General features: G+C 43.9%; 1 protein-coding gene across 8 annotated transcripts in view; it reads right to left on the minus strand.

The window, feature by feature from the left end:
- RNF216 (ring finger protein 216) overlaps positions 1 to 23,056 on the minus strand; it is a 110,381-nt gene that overhangs the window by 54,963 nt on the left and 32,362 nt on the right. For all 8 annotated transcript variants that reach the window (XM_044979273.1, XM_044979272.1, XM_044979265.1 and 5 more), the window contains 8 exons: positions 22,194 to 22,296; positions 21,214 to 21,378; positions 19,879 to 19,993; positions 19,427 to 19,566; positions 18,529 to 18,579; positions 17,270 to 17,407; positions 15,565 to 15,713; positions 14,948 to 15,026 (listed from right to left, as the gene is read on the minus strand). In XM_044979273.1, coding sequence (XP_044835208.1) covers positions 14,948 to 15,026; positions 15,565 to 15,713; positions 17,270 to 17,407; positions 18,529 to 18,579; positions 19,427 to 19,566; positions 19,879 to 19,993; positions 21,214 to 21,378; positions 22,194 to 22,296 — 940 coding nt within the window. The remainder of the gene's footprint in view (positions 1 to 14,947; positions 15,027 to 15,564; positions 15,714 to 17,269; positions 17,408 to 18,528; positions 18,580 to 19,426; positions 19,567 to 19,878; positions 19,994 to 21,213; positions 21,379 to 22,193; positions 22,297 to 23,056) is intronic.

The following is a 23,056-nucleotide window of genomic DNA, read 5'->3' on the forward strand; positions in this document are numbered from 1 at the left end:
GGGACAAGCCCACCACAGCCACCGCCTCTTGGAGATGTGGCGTATCTACACTGACAGAAGAAGCTTCTGCTGTCAGTGCAGGTAGCATCTTCACTAAGTGTATGTAGCGTCTTTAATAAACACTACAGCAATGCTGTAAGTGTAGACAAGCCCTAAAATGGGCTTGAAAATCAGTTAAGCCAGAGAATTAAACTTGACTGACTTCACCCTGGATAAACAACTCAGGGAAGAGGGCAACAGATTAGAGTAACTAGTCCTTCCTTTGAAGACTTGCTCATCATAACAAAAGATCCAAGAAGAGAGAGGAGCCCAAGACAACTGGTGACTGTAAACAGTCAGGTTTACAGAGGATTGTAATGTTTCAAGGGACATTGTCATGGCTGGCTGGCCTAAAATCCACCTGCATGTGAAAATATTTGGAGACTATCCTGATGGAATCCCGCTGCTCAAATTTTAGACCTATCCACCTTGTTGAGAATACAAGTGAAACGTCTATCTAGCTAGAGAGCTAACGTTCTTCAGTCAATCAGGTAAGGAGATTACATGCTCCCAATTATTTTGATACATTCCTGTGGGCCTCCAGCAACACCTCCATCTAGTTGTTGCGCACAGGCAGCCACTTTGCTCCACAAAGTCTAATATGAAGGAGGCTAATCTCCCTCCAGTGCAACTCCACTGATGGCAGAATTAGCAGAGCATGTACCAGCATTCACATGACTGTTGTCTAGACTTGCTCGGAACAGGGTTAGATCATGTAGTGGCCAGACAGGCCTGTGCGCGCGGTCTTACTAGACCTTCCACCAGTTGAGGATTGCCTTAAAAAAAAAAAAAAAAGTAGTCGAATCTAGACAGCCACAAGGGGTCAGGATGAAGCCACATGTTCACATGGCTTCTTCTGACTTTCACATTCCTGCATGCTTTAACCGGCCAGCTCCCTCTGCTCTATTAATATATTAAAATTACAACATGCTTTGTCCACACTAGGATTTTAACACATCACCAATACCCTTCTTCCTAGCGTAGACGTGGTCACAACATAGGGATAGCACTGTTCCTACATGCACCCAGAGTGCTTTCTCCATGGGGAGCGGGGGGGCGTGTGTGTGGTTGGTTGGTTTTCCCAAGTGAGATAACTTGAGGTTTACCCTGATCAGCTAGATAAAAGGCACAGGGTAGATCTTCCTCTCTGCGCTAGGATTTTTAAACGTAAGGCTAGTCTACACTAGCAATGCTAAAAAGCTGCCGCTGCAGTGCTTTCACATGCCGTGTGTGTTCGCAGGGCATGGCGCCCAGCGCTAGGGCACTGTTTATACTGGTGCTTTACACGCCCTGCAACTTGCTGAGCTCAGGGGGGTGTTTTTCACCCCGAGCTAGAAAGTTGCAGCGCTGATAAATGCCAGTGTAGACAAGCTCTTAGCTATCCTGTAAAGCACACGCCCTTCCCCCAAGTGAAGACACAAACCTTACAATGAAGTGGAAGGAGCTTCAGAATAACTCTACTGGGGGTACGTCTACACTACGGGATTATTCCGAATTTACATAAACTGGTTTAGTAAAACAGATTGTATAAAATCGAGTACACACGGCCACACTAAGCGCATTAATTCGGTGGTGTGCGTCTACGGTCCGAGGCTAGCGTCGATTTCTGGAGCGTTGCACTGTGGGTAGCTATTCCGTAGCTATCCCATAGTTCCCGCAGTCTCCCCCTCCCCTTGGAATTCTGAGTTGAGATCCCAGTGCCTGATGGGGCAAAAATCATTGTCGCGGGTGGTTCTGGGTAAATGTCGTCAGTCATTCCTTCCTCCGGGAAAGCAATGGCAGACAATCATTTCGCGCCCTTTTTCCCTGGGTTTCCCTGGCAGACGCCATAGCATGGCAACCATGGAGCCTGTTTTGCCTTTTGTCACCGTATGTGTACTAGATGCTGCGGACAGAGGCGATTCAGCAGCGCTACACAGAAGCATTCATTTGCTTTTGCATGACAGCAGAGATGGTTAGCAGCCGTTCTGTACCGTCTACCATGCTATTGTAAATTGGCAATGAGATGAAGGTTACCAGTCGTATTGCACTATACCTTCTGCTGCTGTCATAGGTGCCCCTGGCTGAGATCAGCCGGGGGCGCAAAAGACAAAAATGGGAATGACTCCCTGAGTCAATCCCTCCTTTATGGTATCTAAAAATAGAATCAGTCCTGCCTAGAATATGGGGCAACTGTACTAGAGATCCAGTGTATCAGAGAACCAGAGAGCACAGCCGCTCTGTGTCAGATCCCGCAGGAATGATGAGCTGCATGCCATTCACAGGGGGTGCTCCTGCAACAACCCCACCTGTTGCTTCCCTCCTCCCACAGCCTTCCTGGGCTACCGTTGCAGTGTCCCCCCGTTTGTGTGCTGAAGTAATACAGAATGCAGGAATAAGAAACAGTGACTTGTTAGTGAAATAAAATGAGGGGAAGGCAGCCTCCAGCTGCTATGATAGTCCAGGCAGTACAGAATCTTTTCTTTACACATGAAGGGCGGGGGCTGATAGAGCTCAGCCCCCTGTTGCTATGATGAAGACGGTTACCAGCCGTTCTGTACCGTCTACTGGGAATGACTGGGAGGCCAATCAGAAGTACTTATGGGATGATGACGAGGATGGATACCAGTCATATTGCACTACACCATCTGCCACAAGGCTGATGATGACGACAGATATCTGCCATAGTGTACCATCACCCACCAAGGAGGGGGGGCGAGGATGCTACAGTTCAGTGCCGCAGCATCGCGTCTACCAGCAGCATTCAGTACACATAGAGTGACATTTAAAAGAGAGTTAAGAGATGATTTTTTTCCCTTTTCCTTCCGGGGGTGGGGGGTGGGAGTACATTGACGAGCTATGCCCTGAACCACCGCGGACAATGTGTTTGACCGTACAGGCATTGGGAGCTCAGCCAAGAATGCAAATGCTTTTCGGAGACTGCAGGAACCGTGGGATACCTTGAGTCCTCAGTCCCCCCTCCCTCCATGAGCATCGATTTGATTCTTTGTCTTTCCGTTACGCTTGTCACGCAGCAGCGTGCTGAGTCCCTGCTATGGCGTCCGTCTGGAGATTTTTAAAAAATGCTTTGGACTTATGTAACGGAGCTGATAGAACAGATTTGCCTGCCCATACAGCGATCACATCCGTATGGTCCATGCTGGAGCTCTTTTTGGATTTTGATTTGGGACTGCATCGCCACCCGTGCTGATCGGAGCTCCACACTGGGCAAACAGGAAATTATATTCAAAAGTTCGCGGGGCTTTTCCTGTCTACCTGGCCACTGCATCCGAGTTCAGATTCCTGTCCAGAGCGGTCAGTGGTGCACTGTGGGATACCGCCCAGAGGCCAATACTGTCGATTTGCGGCCACACTAACCCTAATCCGATATGGTAATACCGATATTAGCGCTACTCCTCTCGTTAGGGAGGAGTACAGAAACCGGTTTAAAGAGCCCTTTATATCGATATAAAGGGCCTCTTAGTGTGGACGGATGTGGAGTTAAATCGGTTTAACGCTCCTAAACCCGGTTTAAACGCGTAGTGTAGACCAGGCCTGGGATACTTACGGGAAGAGACCCAGAAAGTCATGCTAGCAGTTCATCTTCTAAGCTTTTTGGGAAATGCACTTGTTTGATTTAGTCTTGTATTACTAAATATTTGCAATTTTCTATATTTGCATATTTTTTCTAACAACCCAGGTATTTTAAACTTTCCAGATGGCCTCTCTTCAAAAGGTAGACAAACGCCCTTGCTGCTGTGGAAGTGATTGTTTTCAGTTAACTGTCACTTATTGTAACAGTCAATACATTTTGCAATGGAGTGACATTTCCCTGTTCACACTTGCATCTCATTCAAGAAACAAGCACACACAACAGTGTGACTATTCACAGTAAGGGCCCAGAGGGATGCCACACTTTGGGAATGCTTTGCCAACTGAGTGAAAAGGAGCAGCTACATTACAAAGAGTAGGGGAGACAGACTGCCTTATACTCACAATAGCCCAGCATTGACAGGTTAATTACTACAACCCAAAACTATATTCTAAATTTACTGTGAAATTAGCTGCACAGAAAAATTACTCCTCTTCTTCACTGATGTCAAGCAGAGAATTGCACATGGGTAGCTGCTTTCTGCTATAGCGTGCCCTTATGCGAGCAATGACAGTTGGAGTGCATGACGTGTGGCAAGCTCTGAACACAGAACTAACCCAGCCATCTATGCTCCCCCTCCTTTCACTGACACTCAGAGAAGGGGCTTCATTCTACAATATGAAGGTTCAAAGAGCAGAAGTTTTAGGATGCTCTTAGTATTATTAGAAAGAACAGCACACTATTCAATTTCTCAGCCTCACTAGAGGAAAGCCCAGGGGATTAATATGCTGTTAGCCATTTTTATGTAAAAAGGTAAAGAACCCCAACCTGCACACCCACAAACATGCACTCCACTGCAACAAATAATCTCACACAAGTGGTTCTGTTGTGCACTTCTGGTAGCAATACTTTACCATGAGACTGCTTCCGGACCCAGTTTCTACCTTGCTCTTCACTCCTCTGTTACAAGTAGTAACTAGTCATGTCAGCATTCTGGATGGATTGCTACAGCACCATTAATAATGCAACAGTAGTAACAGGGTGAGTGCATAAGAATGCAGAGCCTTGAAGGTTAAAAGCAGTAACAGAGAAAATTTACTGGGATGCAGAGATTTTAAGACATGAACTTCCAAAACAATGAATTTCAGGTGGGTGACTCACTTTCAGGGCTAACATATACCCCACCTCTTGGTGATTTTTACTAAACTGAAAAGCACAACTTCACTTTCAACGTGGAGATTACTGTTACTGCCTGTCAGGGGTCAGAACTGTATATTTTGCATTTGACAGTTATAGCATATGAAATGGAGGGCGGTTGTAGCTATGCAGTCGGCACACTACTAGTACATTAGCTTCCACACCACAGAATGATTTCTACAGAGACGGGCTATATCTGGCTTCTGTTTCACACCCACATTCATAATCTCTTAATGGTGCACCCTGAAGCAGTGTCGCACGGGTAAACCACATGGTATGAAAGATGTGCACTCTGCACCCACAATAGAAGCAGAGGAGTTCAGAGATTTGGGTGTGTGCTCCTGCATCTCAAACCTCTGAAAGGTGAGAGATCATCTCTTCTAATCCCTGCAGGGTCTGGAACATAAGGCCTCCTCCTCACAGCAAGGATTGCAAGAGCGCTGTCTATCCCTGCACAAGGCACAGCAATACAACTCTTGTTAAAAGAGTTGCCTGTGGTACAACCTAGATCAGATTCCCCTGGAAAACCCATTTTTTCCCCTGAGAAGTACAGCCTATGAATCACAACCAAAGCTACAGGCCAGTTATTGATTCTTCAGCTGTTTGTCTCACCTGGAAGCAGATGTGGAGACAATGATCACATTTTATTGTTACCTTTCTAATATAGAATTGTTAGTTTGAGTGATAAAACAGCCCTGGCTGCCCACTTCAATCCAAAAAACGTGGCGAGTTTAACAGAATTCCTGACTGTTGGACCGTTAGTAAGTTCTTCCTCCTGCATTCCAGCAATCAACAGCAATTTGGCCATGATTTTTTTTTTTTTTTTTGAGTGGGAGATAGAAGATCAGCCCTGTTTTATAGAGGGTCACAAGTGCCTCATTCTCTCTGCTCACTTGCTTATTTTTATAGGCCATTTAGCTCACACATTGTCCCTTGCCAGTCACACTGCTTCTCTTTTGATGCTGTATGAAATAAAAAAAATCCAACCTCTCATAAGGAGATCAGGCAAGTCACTAACCCTCCTTTTTTGCCATACACACAAAAATGCAAATGCTCAAAACTGTTTATAAAAGTACCTACAAAACACAGGTGAATGTGTTTGGCTTTTTTTAAACATTTAACAATCTTCTCCCTTTTCATGAGAAGAGTAATAATTTTCAAAACTCTTCTGGCATTAAAAGTTCAAATGACTATCCATATGGGATTCTCAACCAACAAGATCATTAAGATTAGCTCCTGAGCATTCAGAAAGGACAGTGAAGGGATGAGTAGGGGGAAAGAAGATGGGGGTCATCACCATAGATTCTAGGTTAGCTTCACTTTTTTTTTTAAGCTGCAGAGACCTTAGTAAGTGTCACTTCCTCTATGGAGAGGAAGTGAGATGAACTGTAGGTTCTCTGATATGAACAGCTTCCCCTCCGCTACAATGATCTAAAAGGACAAGTGCTTTTAAAATAATAAAAAAAAAAAAGTTAAGCAAGCCAGCCCCAAGCATGCTGTGACCAAATTAGGAAACAAACTCCATCATCAGCTTCAGAGAGACAGATACAGTGGCCTTGAATTAGCCCAGAAAACCTGATGACTGTCTCACATGCAGAAACCTGTTTACACTAGTACAGAATGGGGAAGCTAAACACATCTTTGTGCTGCATATACAAGGACATGCCATCCTGAGGCACTTTTCTGAAGGACGTAAATGAACTACCGTGATGGTAAGACTCCACCCAAATCTTTTTTCACTACCCCACCTCCCCTCCACCCCAAATGTTCAGAATTACCATTTCAAGAGCAGGACTAGCTAGTGCAAGACAAGGTGTGTGCTGAAAGTCATTCGGTCATCCCATAGGTTTTACGGTTCTCTAATGGGCAAAACTGAGGAAACAGAGCAGCGATGGTTGTGATAGGGATCTCAGTGTGGGAGAGGGAAAGAGGAGATTTAGTTTCTTGAATAAGATCAGAATAATGTTTTAAAATTGGCCTGGGCACACTTATAGTCTTTTCCACCTCAGGACCAAGCCTAAGAACACTCCCATGAGCAGAGCCCCAGAGAAGTGTGCTGAGGCAGGCCTAGGGTTTAATCAATCACTCACTCTTACTCACTGGCCCATCTCTAATCTTTACTCACTGGTTTAAGAGAGTGACTCATGGCCTTTCCTTTTCAGAAGTCATCTGATTTTAATGTCTGAAGTGGGGAGTGGTTCTCAGGTCTCTGAGCAAAGATTAGCCTGTTCGCCTCACTGTCTGCTCCCAGGACAAATGCAACTGTAAATAGGGAATATGCAACATTGAGGGAAAAATTTAATAAATTCAATGACTAAACTTTTGTTCATACAGAGATTCAGGGTTGCCTCCATGACCCTTCTAAAACATTGCAGTGATCACATTAAACTACCCTTTCCCTTTTGTTCCTTATCATTGAACAGAAGAAACCAAGCATGGCATCACTCCTCCTTTTTCTTTGCGGGGGTGTCTCAAGGAAGGTGGGCTGAATTTAAGACAAATCTCAGGCTGCAGAAGATCCCCAGACTTGCCTCTGGGCAAATCCTTCTCCCACCCAGTGAGTCAAAACAGTCACACAGCCCACCTCTGTGTCAGTGGCAGTAGTTATAGTCTGGTTAAAAGATGTATGGAATGCACTTTCCATAGGTTGCCATACAGAGGCAAGCAACCAGCTTTTCCAGTCCGGCATCACCTGGCCAGAACACTCTTGCAACATTAAATAGTGATCCTGAAATCCACCAGCTGATCAATAACTAGTGTTCAGGGCAATTTTGCCCTGAGACACCAACAAGAATCAGAGTAATTCTCAAGATAGCCAACTATCTTCATCACCACCACGATTCTGGGCTCAATCTAGCTACAATTTAAGTGGAAGGAATGGATTGCCTCAACTCTATTACTAGCATACTAAGTTTCCATCCCACATGAAGTCAGATCCATCTTCTTGCCTCTGCTCAGTACAGGCCCAAAGGACTGAGCTATAAAGGGAAGACAGCACTACCTCTTATGGACCTGAAAAGATGCATCCTTTGGTTAGTGGCAGAAGAGTGTTACAATCATCTTTTCACTGAATGGATATTGCTATATATGGTAGAAACCAAGTACAGGAATAAATTGTGTTGCACTAAATTGCATTGACTTACATGGGCTATTTTTATAGAGCCTGGTTTGAAAGTTCCTGTTTTAGGAGGCTTTGGGTTAGATACACAACAGAGACGCACTGTTTCACTCCTCTTTCTCATCAGGTCAGTTTTTAAAACTATGTTTTACTTTCCCACACATCTCGAGCCTACACCTTTCCTTTATGTATGTGTAAAGGGCCTTGATCTTGCAAGGTGCTGAGCAAACTCGACTCTCAGCAATTTCCCTGGGAGTTGGACATTAAGCACCTTGGCGGATAGGTCACGTGGTCTGGTGCACACATTTTATTCATATGTGGGATCTATTCCTTTAAATAGACTTTGCTATTCCATGAGTGCTTTCTTCCCACCCTGTTATCTACCTTGCTTTGGCATTTCATCACAAAGTCTAAAGGGACCTTATCTGCAGAGAGTAAACTCTCACACACCCCTCCCTCTGGCCTTGGCCCCCCCCCCCCCACTCCTGCTCCTGAAAGGGACTGGGCAGATACTGAAATTCCAAAGCTTCTGCTGTAATATCACTGCTGCTGTCGATAGCATCTCCCCTTGTCCTGCCTTCTGACTGCAGTGCGGAGAGCACCAAGGCTACAGACAAGTTTCATTGCCCTTTTATGGTAGAAAAATGAATCGCCTGCCCAGCAGCAGAGTGCCTTAGAACTGAGCTTAGACGACAGACGGAAACTTGCCATTTGTTGTGGTTTTGGCAGCAATATAATGGAGTGTGTTCCCATCTACACCATTCAGCTAGAAGGGTGCACAAAAGGCATTAATCTGAAGGGGGGAAAAGCAAAGCCCTGGAGTACAGAGACATACATCCACTGAACCCCAGAGAACTGCAACTGAGGGTGGGCAGGGTCATTAGCAAAGAGAACAGGCAGCTTCAAAATGGTTCTACTGGACAAGGCACAAGTGAGCAGCGTCTTTCCCCAGGAGAGTCCGCACATGCATGCGCGAGCACACCTAAGTTCATACCAAACCCCATCAGTATCGACAGGAGCAAGATCTGCTGCATCACATTTCCATTCCTTCCCCACCCCAGCAAATTCTATTCAAATAGGGCGAGGGAATTTAACAAAAATGAAACTGGGACTGGAGGTCACCACCCCCAGGCAGGAAGTGGAGGATTCACTGTAAGCAAAACAGCCATCTCCAGACGTGCCCCCCACCCCCAAAAGCAGAGAGGCAAAATAAAAGTGGCAACTAAATCTGAATAAATACTCTCAGTGAAATACACAGAGCTCAGGCATATGAACTGATAAATAGGGAGTGACACATAAGAGCATAGGACCTTCGAAATGTTTGCACTGCTGTCAGGAAGCTGAATGAGACAGCAGACTCAGCAGCAAGGAAAAATGTTGCAAAACAAGGAGAATTAAGCAATTCTCCATGTGCACATCCAACTCGGGGTCATTTTGGACAAGCTTAATTTCTTTAACTGGAAGAATTTCTTTCCACATTGTTTATGCAGATAGTGACAAAGAGTCCCTGATGCAGTTTAAGTCTTAGGGCCATATAGGCATTTAAAGCTTAACTGCCCAAACCTATGAAAAGCAGATGAAGAAGAATATTGTTGGGTGGCAAGGGGGGAGTGATAGCTCAGTGGTTTGAGCACTGGCCTGCTAAACCCAGGGTTGTGAGTTCAATCCTTGAGGGGACCACCTAAGGATCTGGGACAAAATCAGTACTTGGTCCTGTTACTGAAGGCAGGGGGCTGGACTCGATGACCTTTCGGGGTCCCTTCCAGTTCTATGAGATAGGTATATCTCCATATTAAAGTTAAAGTACATGCTCAGGCCGGGGAGAGTCTACCATGGAATGCAATGTCACCTTGTGTTTACTCACAGCTGGTGGGGCCTTTGTTTACACAAATAATTCCCTTCAATATAGAAACCTTCTGTTGTAGGGTACAATCAAGACATATGTAGCTTGGGTGGCACACCTACTCTGTAGCAAATAGAGCCGTTTCCTACAGTAGTCATCTGCACAGACCCCAATTTGAGGAGCAAACTCCACTGATTGCCTTTGTAACTTTAAAGCTGGCTGATCCTGTAATGCCCTCTGTACAATGTGGTTTATGCCTATTAACACAGACCAGAGATGCGCTGTTCGCACCCCGCTAGCAAGGGCCACGTTGAAATAGAGCTCGCTAGCAAAAGCTCTGTACAAGCGTAGTCAGGATTTCAGCTCAATAGGAAATGAAGGTTAAAAGCAACTGGGTGAGCTTGTTCATAGTCACCACCTTCAACTCAATCCTTGGAAGTCAGCTCCAGCAGCAGCTTTAAAAAAAAACAAACAACTTAGCCCTTCGTAATAAAAGAACATCCAATAGTTGCCTTTCTGTAGCCAAGGGAGCGATACCGAAGATCCAAAGGCATAGTGGTAGAAGGGTTTTCCACTAATGTAGGTATCTCAGAATCACCCTTTTTTTCCAGCAGAATAGTAGTGAGTACTCAGCCGGCACATTAATTTCCTCATCACAGCCTCATTTAAAAGGAGACACTACTCTGTGAAGAACAAGAGCCTGGAAGCTATCTAGTCAGAGGGCCATCAGCTCAGAGGCAGTGAGAGTATCTGCACTCCAGGAGGCACCACCCTCTAAAGGAGGAAGGCAACCCAGCTTGTCAGAGGAGAGAAAGGCTCCTCAGTGACATCTGGGAGTTCAGAAAGCAAATCTAGGAAATGCAAGAGGCTACCATGCAGCAGAAGGTTCCAGTGTAGCTTGAAATTATTCTGCTTGGTGTTCTGAGCTCCCCAGCACCCAGAGGGCCAGCGCTGCTTCATGCATGTGTTAGTACCATGGCAACATCTTTTACCTTCTCATCTTTTAGCTGTCTGGAAGTCCTGCAGTGCTTTGTGCTGAGACTGCCAAGAGGGGTGACAATCTCCCCCGCCCACAACACAAAGGGTCTGTGATACCTGCAAGCACACCATGTAACTCACCAGACTGCACTGCCTGCACACACAGGGGTTTCTGCAAGCTGATCATGGGGGCCACACTGGGGGAGAAGAGGAAGAGTATTTCCCTTGTGGATGAGTGCCTGCCCTTTTAGGTTTTGAAGTCATGAGAGAAATGCTGCTTGGTAATTTCATCAAGGGGCTTGGCAGCTTCAGTTTGGAACACTGCAAAGACCTCAGCATGTCAAAACGCATGGGAAAGTAACATGCGTCAGAGGGCTGGAAGGTTCAAATGCCACGGCTGCACAGAAGTCTGCTTTGATGTGAGGCAGCATAGAGGCGGCGTAATGCATCACCAGCTCTGGATAGTCCCACTCACATTTGGCAAGTCAGAGTGCTGCTGCAAACCCGACACCACCTCTTCCTACACACATCTACGTGGCTCACTACAAAACGGATCGAATGCCTTGAAACTCACGGTGGTTTAGCTTCAGCCAGCAGAGAACTGCATGATGTGTGTTAGCAGCTCCACAAAGCTAACTGCCTATAACCCAATACAAAACACTGACAAGCTCAATGCTTAAAATACACGAGGATGTTCACGTAACACACGCAGACCACATTAAACGAGTAAAAGAATCTTTTCTTTACTTGCAGAGTTGTTTGAGCAAGGTTTTGCCTCGGTGAATTAAGCTTTATTATACTCCCTCCAACCAGCAGGTGACATTAAGACAAGGTCTGGACAGCTCACTAAGAGCCAAACTTTACATATCACAGCTGGAGATGCCATGACACTGACAGATGGTGTGGACTCATTACCAGAGATACTAGAAATCCATTTGCCACAGAAAAATGCAGTATTTTTGGTATTTTTACAGAGACTCTTTAGTTATTTTTTTCACAAAATGTAAAAACTATTTACTAAATTTTACCAAAAGTGCCAGTGTCACTTATTCAACGCACACAACCTTCCCCTCTTGTGGTTGATTTTTGAAAGTGCTTTAAATATACATAGCTAAACATACTCCAATAAACTGCTTCTGGCATATAGCGGTTACTCAACAGCATATAGGGGCATCGTGTTATAATGCATCTCAAATTTCACTTCAGCCTCCAGCTATGAGTAATTAAAGTTATGTAAAGATGGCAAACACTTTAAAAATCATCCCTAAAGACCGTGTCACTGAGTTTAGCAAGGTCAAATTTCATATTGATAAGTAATGTGCTATTCTGTACTCTATGCAGGAAGATTATGTAGATTATGTTCAAAGGCAGACAACTCTACAACACGTGGAAAGCACTACACAAACTGAATGAAAAGAAATGAAAACGAGGCTGAAACAGCAGAGTCATTGACAACAGTAAAGAGACAACGCACTGTGACGGGATCATTCTATTAATTTTATTTTATTATAATGATTGATGGCATTGGTAGGCTTCAGACATGCTTAAAAAGATATCAATAAAATATTATGTTTAACTGATACCTATATATTGTGACCAGGGAAACTAAAGTTCATTTCATTTTAATCACGGAAAAACACTGATTTTTATGTTTTTTTTAAATCACAATTTTATCATCACAGAAAGCTAGGATCCCTGCTCATTACACACCTATTCAGTAGTTACTGTAGGCGATTGGCAATGCCTCCCTCTAACTGGCAGTTCTGCCCATTGCTGATGTTAAGACTGGTTACATCTCAGCGGCTATGAGGACTGATCATGTGCGAGAGATGCACAAGCAGTAGCCCAGCAGAGTGTGTGGCATGATGCCTGCATGCCTCAGGCTGGATGAAGCACACAGCCAAGGGTAATGCTTTCAACTCTTCAAGGGGTGCAGATATACTTTTGGCACAAATGTGAACCAACCACCACTCTACAAGATTTTAGGGGAAGTTTTGGGAGAAGCCAAACACCACCAATGTGAACCCTGGAACTGAGACCAGAGAGGCTGAGAGAGAGAGAGAGAGAATGAAAATGCTATGGGACCACCATCTGGTTTGCCAGTCCCTGCCCCCTCACAAGGATCCTGTGGCCCCTCTGCTGAAACCACAAGGCTCTCATTTCACCCCTACCATTTCACTTTAGACTTCCCCTCACTTTACATTCTTCAATGCAGCCAAAGTCCTTCCAGCGCCAGCTGTCGTAACTTGCTGGAGGCACCACTGTTGAGTCTCTGCAGCCCTTCCGATATCGAACATCCACTGCACTCCTGCATCACCCCACATCCCCATACCAACCCTTTATGCTCCCCACTAAAAAAAAAAAAAAGCTTCCTGCAAATGGGGACATTAACTGGTAAAATCCCCGTCATGGAAAGACAGAAGATTGATGGAACTTGGGGAAATCATTGCAAGCACAGCTACAAAGCATGGACAAGTCCTCCCATTTCAAGAAACATATTGATTCTTCCTATTAAGCCCAAAATTGTTTCTTTTTAAGTAATCTTCTACAAATCCTGATCAGCCCCATAAACCTCTGGCTAATGCACCAATACAAGCTGTTGATATGGTGGAAATCCAGTCCCTGTTTTAAGTACTGGCAAGTTAGCCTGAAATATTGTGATATCAGAAGAGCCAACCAAACAAAAGGATAGTGCATTTGAAGCACTGATCAACCTGAACACCCTGCCATTCCTTCATGCCATAACTTTACGTTCTGAAACGAATACCTGAAATTTTAGAATTCTGTAATATTCTTCAAATATTTAAACTCTGAATTCTGCTTACTTGCTGTAACCCCTGGGATTGACCTGTATGGTTCACTTAAAAAAAAAAAAAAAGGGGGAGGGTTCTGTTCTTTTAGCAAGCAGTTTTAAAAACTGGTTGATTGTGCACAAGTCACTGGTGCCACCTAGTGGTTCTCAGCCTTCCTTAGCCCACGTGATTGGATGCTGTCGTTTTCTCTTGGGCTAGCAGTACCGGTTGACATTAGTTCAGTGGGTCTGTAGTGCCAGAATCCAAAAAAGCAACTACTGATCCTTCATCAGGCTAGTCTTGCTCTCAGCTTCACAGTGCTGACAATACTGTAGTTATCTATTCTTAGCAATACAAGTTACTCCAAAAAAATAAAATGAGACTTCCAGTACAAGATGATTACTTCTCATCATAGGCAAATGGCCACATAAAATTTAGAATTAAGAACACTCAGTGGCTACAAGCATGAGCATGATTCATTTAAGACAGGAGCTTCTGTGATACAGACCATTCCATAGGAGTCCCTGATATTGTGGCTTAAGTTGAGCAAGACTCATTAGGTATTAGAGCTTAGGTCTTAATTCACTGGCACCAGTGAGTTAGAAGACACTCAGAAAAAAATTAGAATTAAGTCCTACCATCAAGATTCTACATCCATTTAGCACTCAAAGTCTCTAGAAGAAACTAAATCCTATTTCTCTACAGAGCAGATGCGGCACAAGCTGTGGCAGTTCAAGGTTTCCCCATTCTGCTCTGCCAACGTACCTCTCTTTTGACCTGGTGAGACTACCTCCATGGCTGAAAGGGTGGGTCACTCTCCAGGACCCATTCAGTGGCTAAGCCCTCTGCTGAGATGGCAACAAGGGTGCTGATTAGTGGGTTTTGTGATGAGTATGTAAATACCCAGTCCTTTGAGTGTACAGATTTCATGTAAACCCTGCAGATGGTGACTTTCTGGCACTACTTACAAAGTCTGGACCCAGAGTGGTGACATGCAGCAACAACAGAAAGTGTCATTCTATTATGGAATTTGTTTTCCCCAGTTCTCTTAAAGTTTCATTACAGTTAGAACGGTCATAAAAGCCAAATGACATTTTAAAAAGACCCGATTACAAGTCCATTTTAAACATGTGCTTAAGAGTCGAGACACATTACTGTGCACCCATCGCCTAAGCGGAGCACACAGAGCAGGATTTAACCATGTCTGTATTAACAGTACCCTGAAATGCAGTCCTGCGTTTAGTCACGTGCCTTAACAGAAGGCCAACAAGCCACCTTGGCAAGAATTCTATCCCTCCACCAAACCCATGTCACATGCACATTTCATACTGCTAGCAAAACAGAGCAGCCCTCAAGCGCTATACCTCAGAACTCTGAAAGAGACGACCAGGTAAATATCAGCCCTTTACCTTCCTGCAGCGAGGATTGGGACAGCTGAACCGCTTCACATCATTGTCCAGGAGCGCAGGGAAGTTACAGAAAGGACACCTACAGTGCAAAAAAAAAAAAAAAGACAACAACATTAACATGCTGTATTCTGTAACCCTGTTGTTAATGGGCGTGTGGATTTGTTACAAGGTGGCCAGCTAAGGCCTGTCTATCAAAGAAAAGATTCAATGATCTCAGTACTGCCCTTTCTCTTCCTACAGCCCTCTGATTGCAACCCCTCTGTGTGTCCTAAAGATCATGTGCTTAGTGCTGCTTCTACACTATTTCACAGAAAGGATTAGTGCAGAGCTGACAAACCACAAGGGGTGCAAAGCTCTATTGATTCTGATCTGTTTCTACCTACCAAAGAAAGCTAGCTTTTATTAATAAAAATATTCAGGGGTAAAAGTCAGATGCTTCAGTTACAGACAGCCTTTAAAAAAAATAAAAATAAATAAATAATCCAGCTGCCTTGTATTACCAAGCCAGCTAACGTTTTGGGCTATAGAACCAGAATCTACTGTAACACTAGCTGTCGAACTACCACTCGTTCATCTATCTCACAGTATTAACCCACTTTGACACGCTGGGAACTTACCTGACTAGCTCATCTGCACAGGCAGCAGCCACCTCTTCCTCAGCTTTCCGCTCATAGTATTTACACAGGATGTTCTCTGGGAGTACCTTCTCCAGCTCACTGGTCGGGAATGAACATGTGCAGCTCCCTTCCATGCAGCTGAGCTCTGACTACATTGGTGAGGGAAGAGAAGAAGAGACAATGAAAGTTCGTAAAACGTAAGGCACCACTCAATTCTACTGAATCAAGGTTGATTCAACAGAACTGAGTGGTCTAAAACAAAGAAAATGTTATTGAAACTGACATTTCAAATGTGACCACAGCAGATGTCTACATATGTGCAGAGGTGGAAGGGGAACAGATAATAATATATCAGACCAGTGCCATATACCATGTAAACACTCAGCTATCAAACATGGTCAATCATTTTGTGCAGTGGCCATTTTCCCACAGAAGGTAGCTCATTAATGGCAGAATTCACCCTTTTCAAATATTTTGAAATATTTCTACCTTATAAACAGAACAGTGACATTGTTTTATGAGCTAAAGCTTGCTAAGTTTATATTTTTGTTGTCACAACCAAATCACAACCCTGTGTGGACTTCTTTTGAAGTCACTGACGTTTAACTATGCATTAATGTTGTTATACCACTACACTTCAGTTCCTCCACTTCAAGCTGCATCACGAGACATGGTACATACACCTCTACCCCAATATAACGCTGTCCTCGGGAGCCAAAAAAATCTTACTGCGTTATAGGTGAAACTGCATTATATCGAACTTGCTTTGATCTACCGGAGTGCGCAGCCCCGCCCCACCCCGGAGCACTGCTTTACCACATTATATCCGAATCTATGTTATATCGGGGTAGAGGTGTACTAATATCTATCAATGTATAGATATTTAAAAACTAAACAAAAAAAATGGAATTGGAACACTACACAGGAAAATCTCCCGCGTCTTCACTCCCTGCATGCCTCAGGGCAGCAGTTTGCAAACTTTTTGAGCTGAGCCCCCCTTTAAATTATAATTTTTGGTTGTACCCCCTCCAACCCAGACACAAAAAAAAAAAGGGGAGGTGAGTCGGGGTGGAAGCGGCGCTCCCTACCCGAGTGCCGGAACCCGAGCACCACTGCAGAGGCAGAAGTCTGAGCCACTTGGCATTGCAGATCACTCCCCCCCTCCCCCCGCCAATATCCCTCCATGCCCCCTTAGGAGGGCTCACCCCACAGCTTGAAAACTTCCACCTCAGAGTTCAAATCTTGAGTCCCAGCCACCAACCTACCCCATTGTGCAAAACCAGGTTCCGGCTCTGGTTTGGAAGCGAAGACATAGGAAGAAAGTGAAAACATCTTTCTTTTACTCACCCCATTGAGCCTGGCTATTGAAACGGGCAACGGCACACTTTTGGGGAAAATGTTGCTACGAGAACCTTAATTCCGCTTGCTTAACTATGTAACCTTAACCATACATTAACAGGTTTTGTGCATTTAGCACTATTAAGGAGCTATTCAATTCAATGACAAAGATCCCTGTACGCAGTTGTTAACTATCTGCAGGAGGGCAAGACAAATTTGGTTTTTTTGCTACTAAAGTCTGAGTGTGTTCCACACGATGGAACACTTCACAAGAAGTGCAGTTATACCACATAGTTCATGTAATCAATAATGTGAAGTTACACATGATGCCTCTATCCACCTTTCATTCTCTTGTTGGGACGCTTACCTTCCCAGAGCCAAAGACTGCCTCCTGAGCATATTTGATGAGGCACTCCTTACAGAACAAGTGACCATCTGCACACTGCGTCAGTTCCTCAAACGCGAATTCCCCATAGCAACAGCGACACTCGATCATCTGACCATCCTGCAACCCATTAAAAAGATTAATTCCCCCACCATCCAACCCAAGTAACTACAGCGATAGGCTATTGGAAATATATAAATGAGACACCCATAAAATTAGCATGTGCAGTTGAGAGACAACCTTACCACCCAGTCTGAGACTCCCAATAAGCTGAAAGTGGCATGAGCATTTCTAACAAGTAAGAGCAGATACAGTTTGTAACAGTCAAATAGTTGCTTTGTTTAGAGTTTAAATTCCCCAAGAAAGTTAAAAAACGGAGCTTCTAACCACTCTCTAAACAGACTGCGATATAGGACAAGCTACCACTGTAGCCAATTACCAAACCCATGCATGGTTTGATGTATTTGCTAGTCTGCCTAAGTGTTAAGAATTAGGGGATTTGAACTACAGAAGAATAAAAGTATCACGAGAGGGGAGGAAGGGGACAGAATGCACCATTCACATTTGGAGACTAGGATTCAAGTTTAGTGGCCTACAACTACCCCAAAGGATATTTATCCATATCACAGGTGCATTGGCAGCACTGTTGTAGAGGCAGGGAAGCTTGCACAGTTCCTGTCTGGGATACGATGGCACTGATGGAACTAAGCATGTTCCCTTCCTTATAAAGGCCAATATGAACGCCAAAGTTTAAAGGTAACGGTTATTGAAAGGAAAAAGGTAATCTATGGCTGCTGAATAGAACGCCAACTATCATCTCTCTTAATTGAAATGGAAAGGCTTAGTTTTCAGATTTCTAACAAGCCTCCACCGTAAATGGAAAAGAAGCCTCTCCAAGAATAGCACATCTGTTTTAAACTGCCATAATGTGCATAGCAATGGCAACCCTGATACTAACCTACTGCGGTGCTGGCACTGGCCAATCAAGTTATAAGCAGCAACCAAATGAGATACTACAGATCATTACGTGCATCAATACTGCCTTCCAGGACTCAGCTGTTGATAACCTTTTCTAAAAGCCAGCCAGCCAGCCACACACTCTGTCTATAGGGGTTCTGCCAGCTCAGCAAAACAATCCTACAGCAAATGAATGGAGTATGTGAGGAGCCAGACCAAGTCAGCTTAGAAATAAGGGAGTAAATGCGAACACATTACAAAAATCAGGTGATAGAGCTACTGACCTTCTGATACTGCTCCTCGTTCATCTGCAGGGCAAGAAGGAAGTCTGCATGCTGAAAAAGACATGTGCACTTGTAATTCTAGAACTTATAACACTCCATTCCAATAGCTAAACACTTTTATGTAATCTTAAGATTTAAGAATCAGAAGTATGTTACACATGACGGGCTGCCCACAAACTGCTCAACCTATCATTCCAATTTCAGTTACCCATCAAGCTATTTAAGGGTATGTCCAGACTACCCGCCGGATCGGCGGGTAGTGATCGATCCATCGGGGATCGATATATATCGCGTCTCATCTATATCGAACGCGCTCCCGTCGACTCCGGAACTGCTTTTAGTTTCAATGTAGGTAGAAAGAGGAGTTCTGCATAGTATGTGTAGCCTGCAGAAGGTGAAGTGGGTAGACAGATTGCCTTGTAGACACAACAGAGACCATGCTTGCTAGTTACAGAGTTGTATTAAACTCCAAAGGAAATCTTACCATTAGTATTGTGATGAAAGAAGGGATGTTACTGCCAAACAGAGGAGGAGGTTTAAAGCTTACTGGGGCAGAGAATGAGCAGTCCTAGAACTCAAGGAACAAAATCCAACCACACCTCTCCCTGGATTAAGGAGGGTCCAGAATGGCATTTTAACTCCAGCTAAGCATCCCAAATCAAGTGAAAATGTGAGCTGCGGGGAGATTTCTCTAGGCAGAAATGGTAGTTAGCTGCCTACGCATGTAGTAAGCTCTGAATAAGTTGCTAGCAAGGCGCCAAACCACAGCTCATATCTAAGTCATGAATGGGAACTGGGAGGAGGGAGAATTGATAGATATTCAACATTTTGTTCAGGTATTTGTATTTCTGCAGGAGACAGACCGACCGACAATGAGGGCAGTTCATGACAGTCTCACCTCTGCCATCTCTTTAATTTTCTGCTCATAGAACTCCTGCTCCAGTTGCACGGGTGGGAGAAGCGAGAGTCTATCATAGGACCTGTAGTGCCGTCTCTTGTTTTCCAAGAAGAACATCCGCTTCTCAATTTTCACGTCACCTAAAGCAGGATTAGAAGCAGGATGAGAAGGGACTGGGCAGTGAGAACAAAGCTCAGGGTGTTTCCTCATCTACACCTGGGACATGACAGACCACTACTCATTATACAATTTCAGGAGCTCAGAAGCAATACTGTATCAAAAAGACATGTTCTTTATTCATGAAGAATACCATATCATCACATCTATACAAGACAGTGGAAGAAAAAGTAGGTGTTCTGACTCTGAAACCTCTAACAGTGGTTCCTTCTGTGATGGGTAAGCTCTGCTCGCAAGATGCACACAGACTACCATAAACACCATCTGCCACTTACCTTGCTCAAATTTGAAATCAATGTAGGAAAACTGGTTCATTTCTTTCCTCCTTTTTCGCTTCCCACTGTTTTCAGGAGACAGCTCCTGCCATTTTTTGAGGGCATCAGAAAAGGCCTTTAAACAAACCCCAAACAAATAAAAAAAAAAGAAACAAGAAAAGAGGGACATTAACACAACCACTCCAGATAAGCCTACACTACTCTTTGCAAGAAAAAAAGAAGAGAGTGAGCGTGTGTCCATTAAAGCACTACAAATTCACAGGGCCTTCAGGCCTGACTTGAAGACAAGGAAGCAAAAAGCCTCAGAAATATCTCTATCCTTTACTCATCCTCCCACCTAAGAGACATGGGGAGATCACATCGAGTTGGAAACAGAGTGCTTTATTGTTCAGGCACAGTGGAATGATATACAACAACCCCTAAAGTGCTATCTATAATGCTGCAATGCCAGTACGCAGAAAGTAGTGGGTACAGTCTGTAATACATTCTGAAGGATGTTTTTGCAGGTAATCTGTGAAGGTTTTAGGGCCAGATCATGCAAAACTTTTCTACTAAGCATTAAACTAGTCTGAGAGGTGAGGTGTTTAGTCATATTTCAGTGTTGTGGTATTAGATGGGGGGGGGGGGGGAAAGGATTAACAGTTTCAGGAAAAAAAATGGTCACTACCCAGCAATAACTTAGACTAAACTAAACGTATCACCCCTTGAACTCACTTTCTTTGAGTTGCTCTGCAGTTCTGCTACATGGATATTCTTCTAAAAAGAAACTACCGTGCAAGCTAAATCTAAGGGGGGGCAGAATGGCTCAGTAGCCTCGACCAATTCTTTGTAACTCAGGTGATTAGAAAAAGAATGAGTGCGAGATCCCTTTCTCCTCACATCAGCTGTAAGTTACATAAGGGTCCGATCACATCTGCTTGTTACTCATTTAATTTAGGAGGTGACACTCCATTATGTTTGTGTTTGTATAAAACTGACATGTTTTTGTCTTAAGATTTGGTTAGAATAGGCTTTGCTGGCAATTACACCTCCTTTTGGCCGTGAGGCCTGGAATGTTCCTCGGGATATGTTGTAATTGCCACTAACTAGCCAGCACACCCCATAACTCTGTATTCTGGGAGAAGCATAACATCAGCAGCAAGACAGGATGCTTCAGACATTTCACAAAATCAGCCATTTCCTACCAGCCAGTGATCTGAAGATCAATTGCACTCCAAGTAAAGGAGCATTTTTAATACTAGCAGATGGTGAAAATAAACAAAGGCACCAGGCTGCCCCCTTCCAGCACCAGAGAAAGGCAGTCTTGGAAAGAAAAACAGAATCTGACTGAAGAACCTTTCGTGTGATTGCATAGTGTCCCTTGAGTTCATGTAGTGCCCACTTGATGTCCTGACTGCTCAGCATTTTGAAGTCGGCCATAAGGAGGTCAGCTGCTTGGATAAAGCATCGTTGGTCAAGCGGGGCAAGTTTGGAAAAGTCAAAGTAGTCCACTTTAGGCACCTGGAGAGAAAATTAAGACAGGAGTTAATGCAAGCCTGACCTTTTAAAAATAAAAAGAATTTCCTCTTTCAGCAGTGATGAGCAAACATTGGCAAGACCACCCAGAACTAAACTGACTGTTCTGAGAATGTGCACAGTGTGTGTAGAATTAGGTTAGTCTAATGATGAGTGGGTTCATCTGAGTAGGATTAAGATTTGCTGTGTTCTCAAGAGCATGAGACTGAATATCTATGCTGTCTGGCCCCTGTATAACCATTTGAGATCTACTTAAATAAATCCAAAGTAACCAGTGGGGAGACAAGGAACCCTTCCAGTTACTTTTGACGGAAATAAAGTCGGGAAATACACGGAAGCAGCTAGCCAGTCTAGTGACTGAATGGCAGTGCTCCAATGCCACATGGAGAATCAGATTAGAATTTCAGACTACTTCATGCTCCAAGGAGCTGGGTACACAGAAGCATTCCATATTAATATCAATTACCTACTGAAGAGGACTGAAGGGGTCAGGGTGCTTTCCATTTCTCCTTGATTGAAGGAGATTGCATGTGATGCAGTCTTGTATGGTACATTTGAAGGAAAAAAACTGGCAGGAACTAGGGATGCACAAGACCCAGTAGAAAAATGTCCTTTGGAAGTCATTTTACAAACACGCTTTTGATAGAATTACAATACACTGAAGGACCCCCAATCAGGGCCCCATTGCACTAGGCATCGTGTACAAACATGTACTGAAAGGAAAAGCTTATGCTGAAAGCAGCCCAAATGGACTGTGTTTGCTGGGATGCATATTAAATATGAAGACACTTCTCACTTGCCTTTGTCTCATCTTGGCTGGCGAGCAGGCTGCTATTGGGATTTAAAACCACTCTGCCTTCCTTCTTTGGATAATCTGGATTTTCCAGAAGAAAATTACAAAGTCTGCAAAGATAAATGTAGTTACTTGTGGGTTTGCAAGTCCACATCCCTGCATACATTCCTTTAAATTTTAGCTTCTTCAAGTTAAGAAGCCCTATGGATATGCTACAGCTGGGCGTCATAGGCTAAAAGGCGGCATTTCAGGTTAGAGTAAACTACAGCCAGGAAGGTTTGAAAGACAAATCATTCGCTTTTTTTAATTGTTCAAACATTTGATCATTCTTTTACTTGACCCTGAAGTTCAGTTCACACAGATGAGTTAGCAACATCATAATTATTTCCATATCAGAAAGGAGATGGCAAATATGACTTACCTCACTATATTTAAGGGCAGCCACAGTCAGAAAAGTGGCCATGTTAAACTAGACACCTTCTTTGGGTGCATTTCAAATCATTGTTGACTTCAAATAAACATTTACTACTTTTTAAACGTGTGCTTCATTGTAGAACTAACAGTACAGAGATTGAATAGGAAAGAGTAAGAGTCGTCATGCATGCAGCACTAGCTCAAACCCAGTGGTTGCTGTTTCAGCTAGAACAAACACATCTTTCGAAAGTTTTATTTTAAGATCAAAGAAATCCAAGAGCACAAGGTGTTGCACTGGCCCTGCACCAGCCTTTCCAACCTGGAGAGTTGTTTCAAATCTTAGTTAAATCCTCCACACTCCATCTACCCTCACACAGAAACAGAGAAGAAACCGTGTTTAAACTCGGTTTGAACGTAGGGTGCAAAGCTCTGAATATGGGTTTCACTACAATATGG

The sequence above is a fragment of the Mauremys mutica genome, chromosome 11, assembly GCF_020497125.1.
Source record: "Mauremys mutica isolate MM-2020 ecotype Southern chromosome 11, ASM2049712v1, whole genome shotgun sequence".
NCBI lineage: Eukaryota > Metazoa > Chordata > Testudines > Geoemydidae > Mauremys > Mauremys mutica.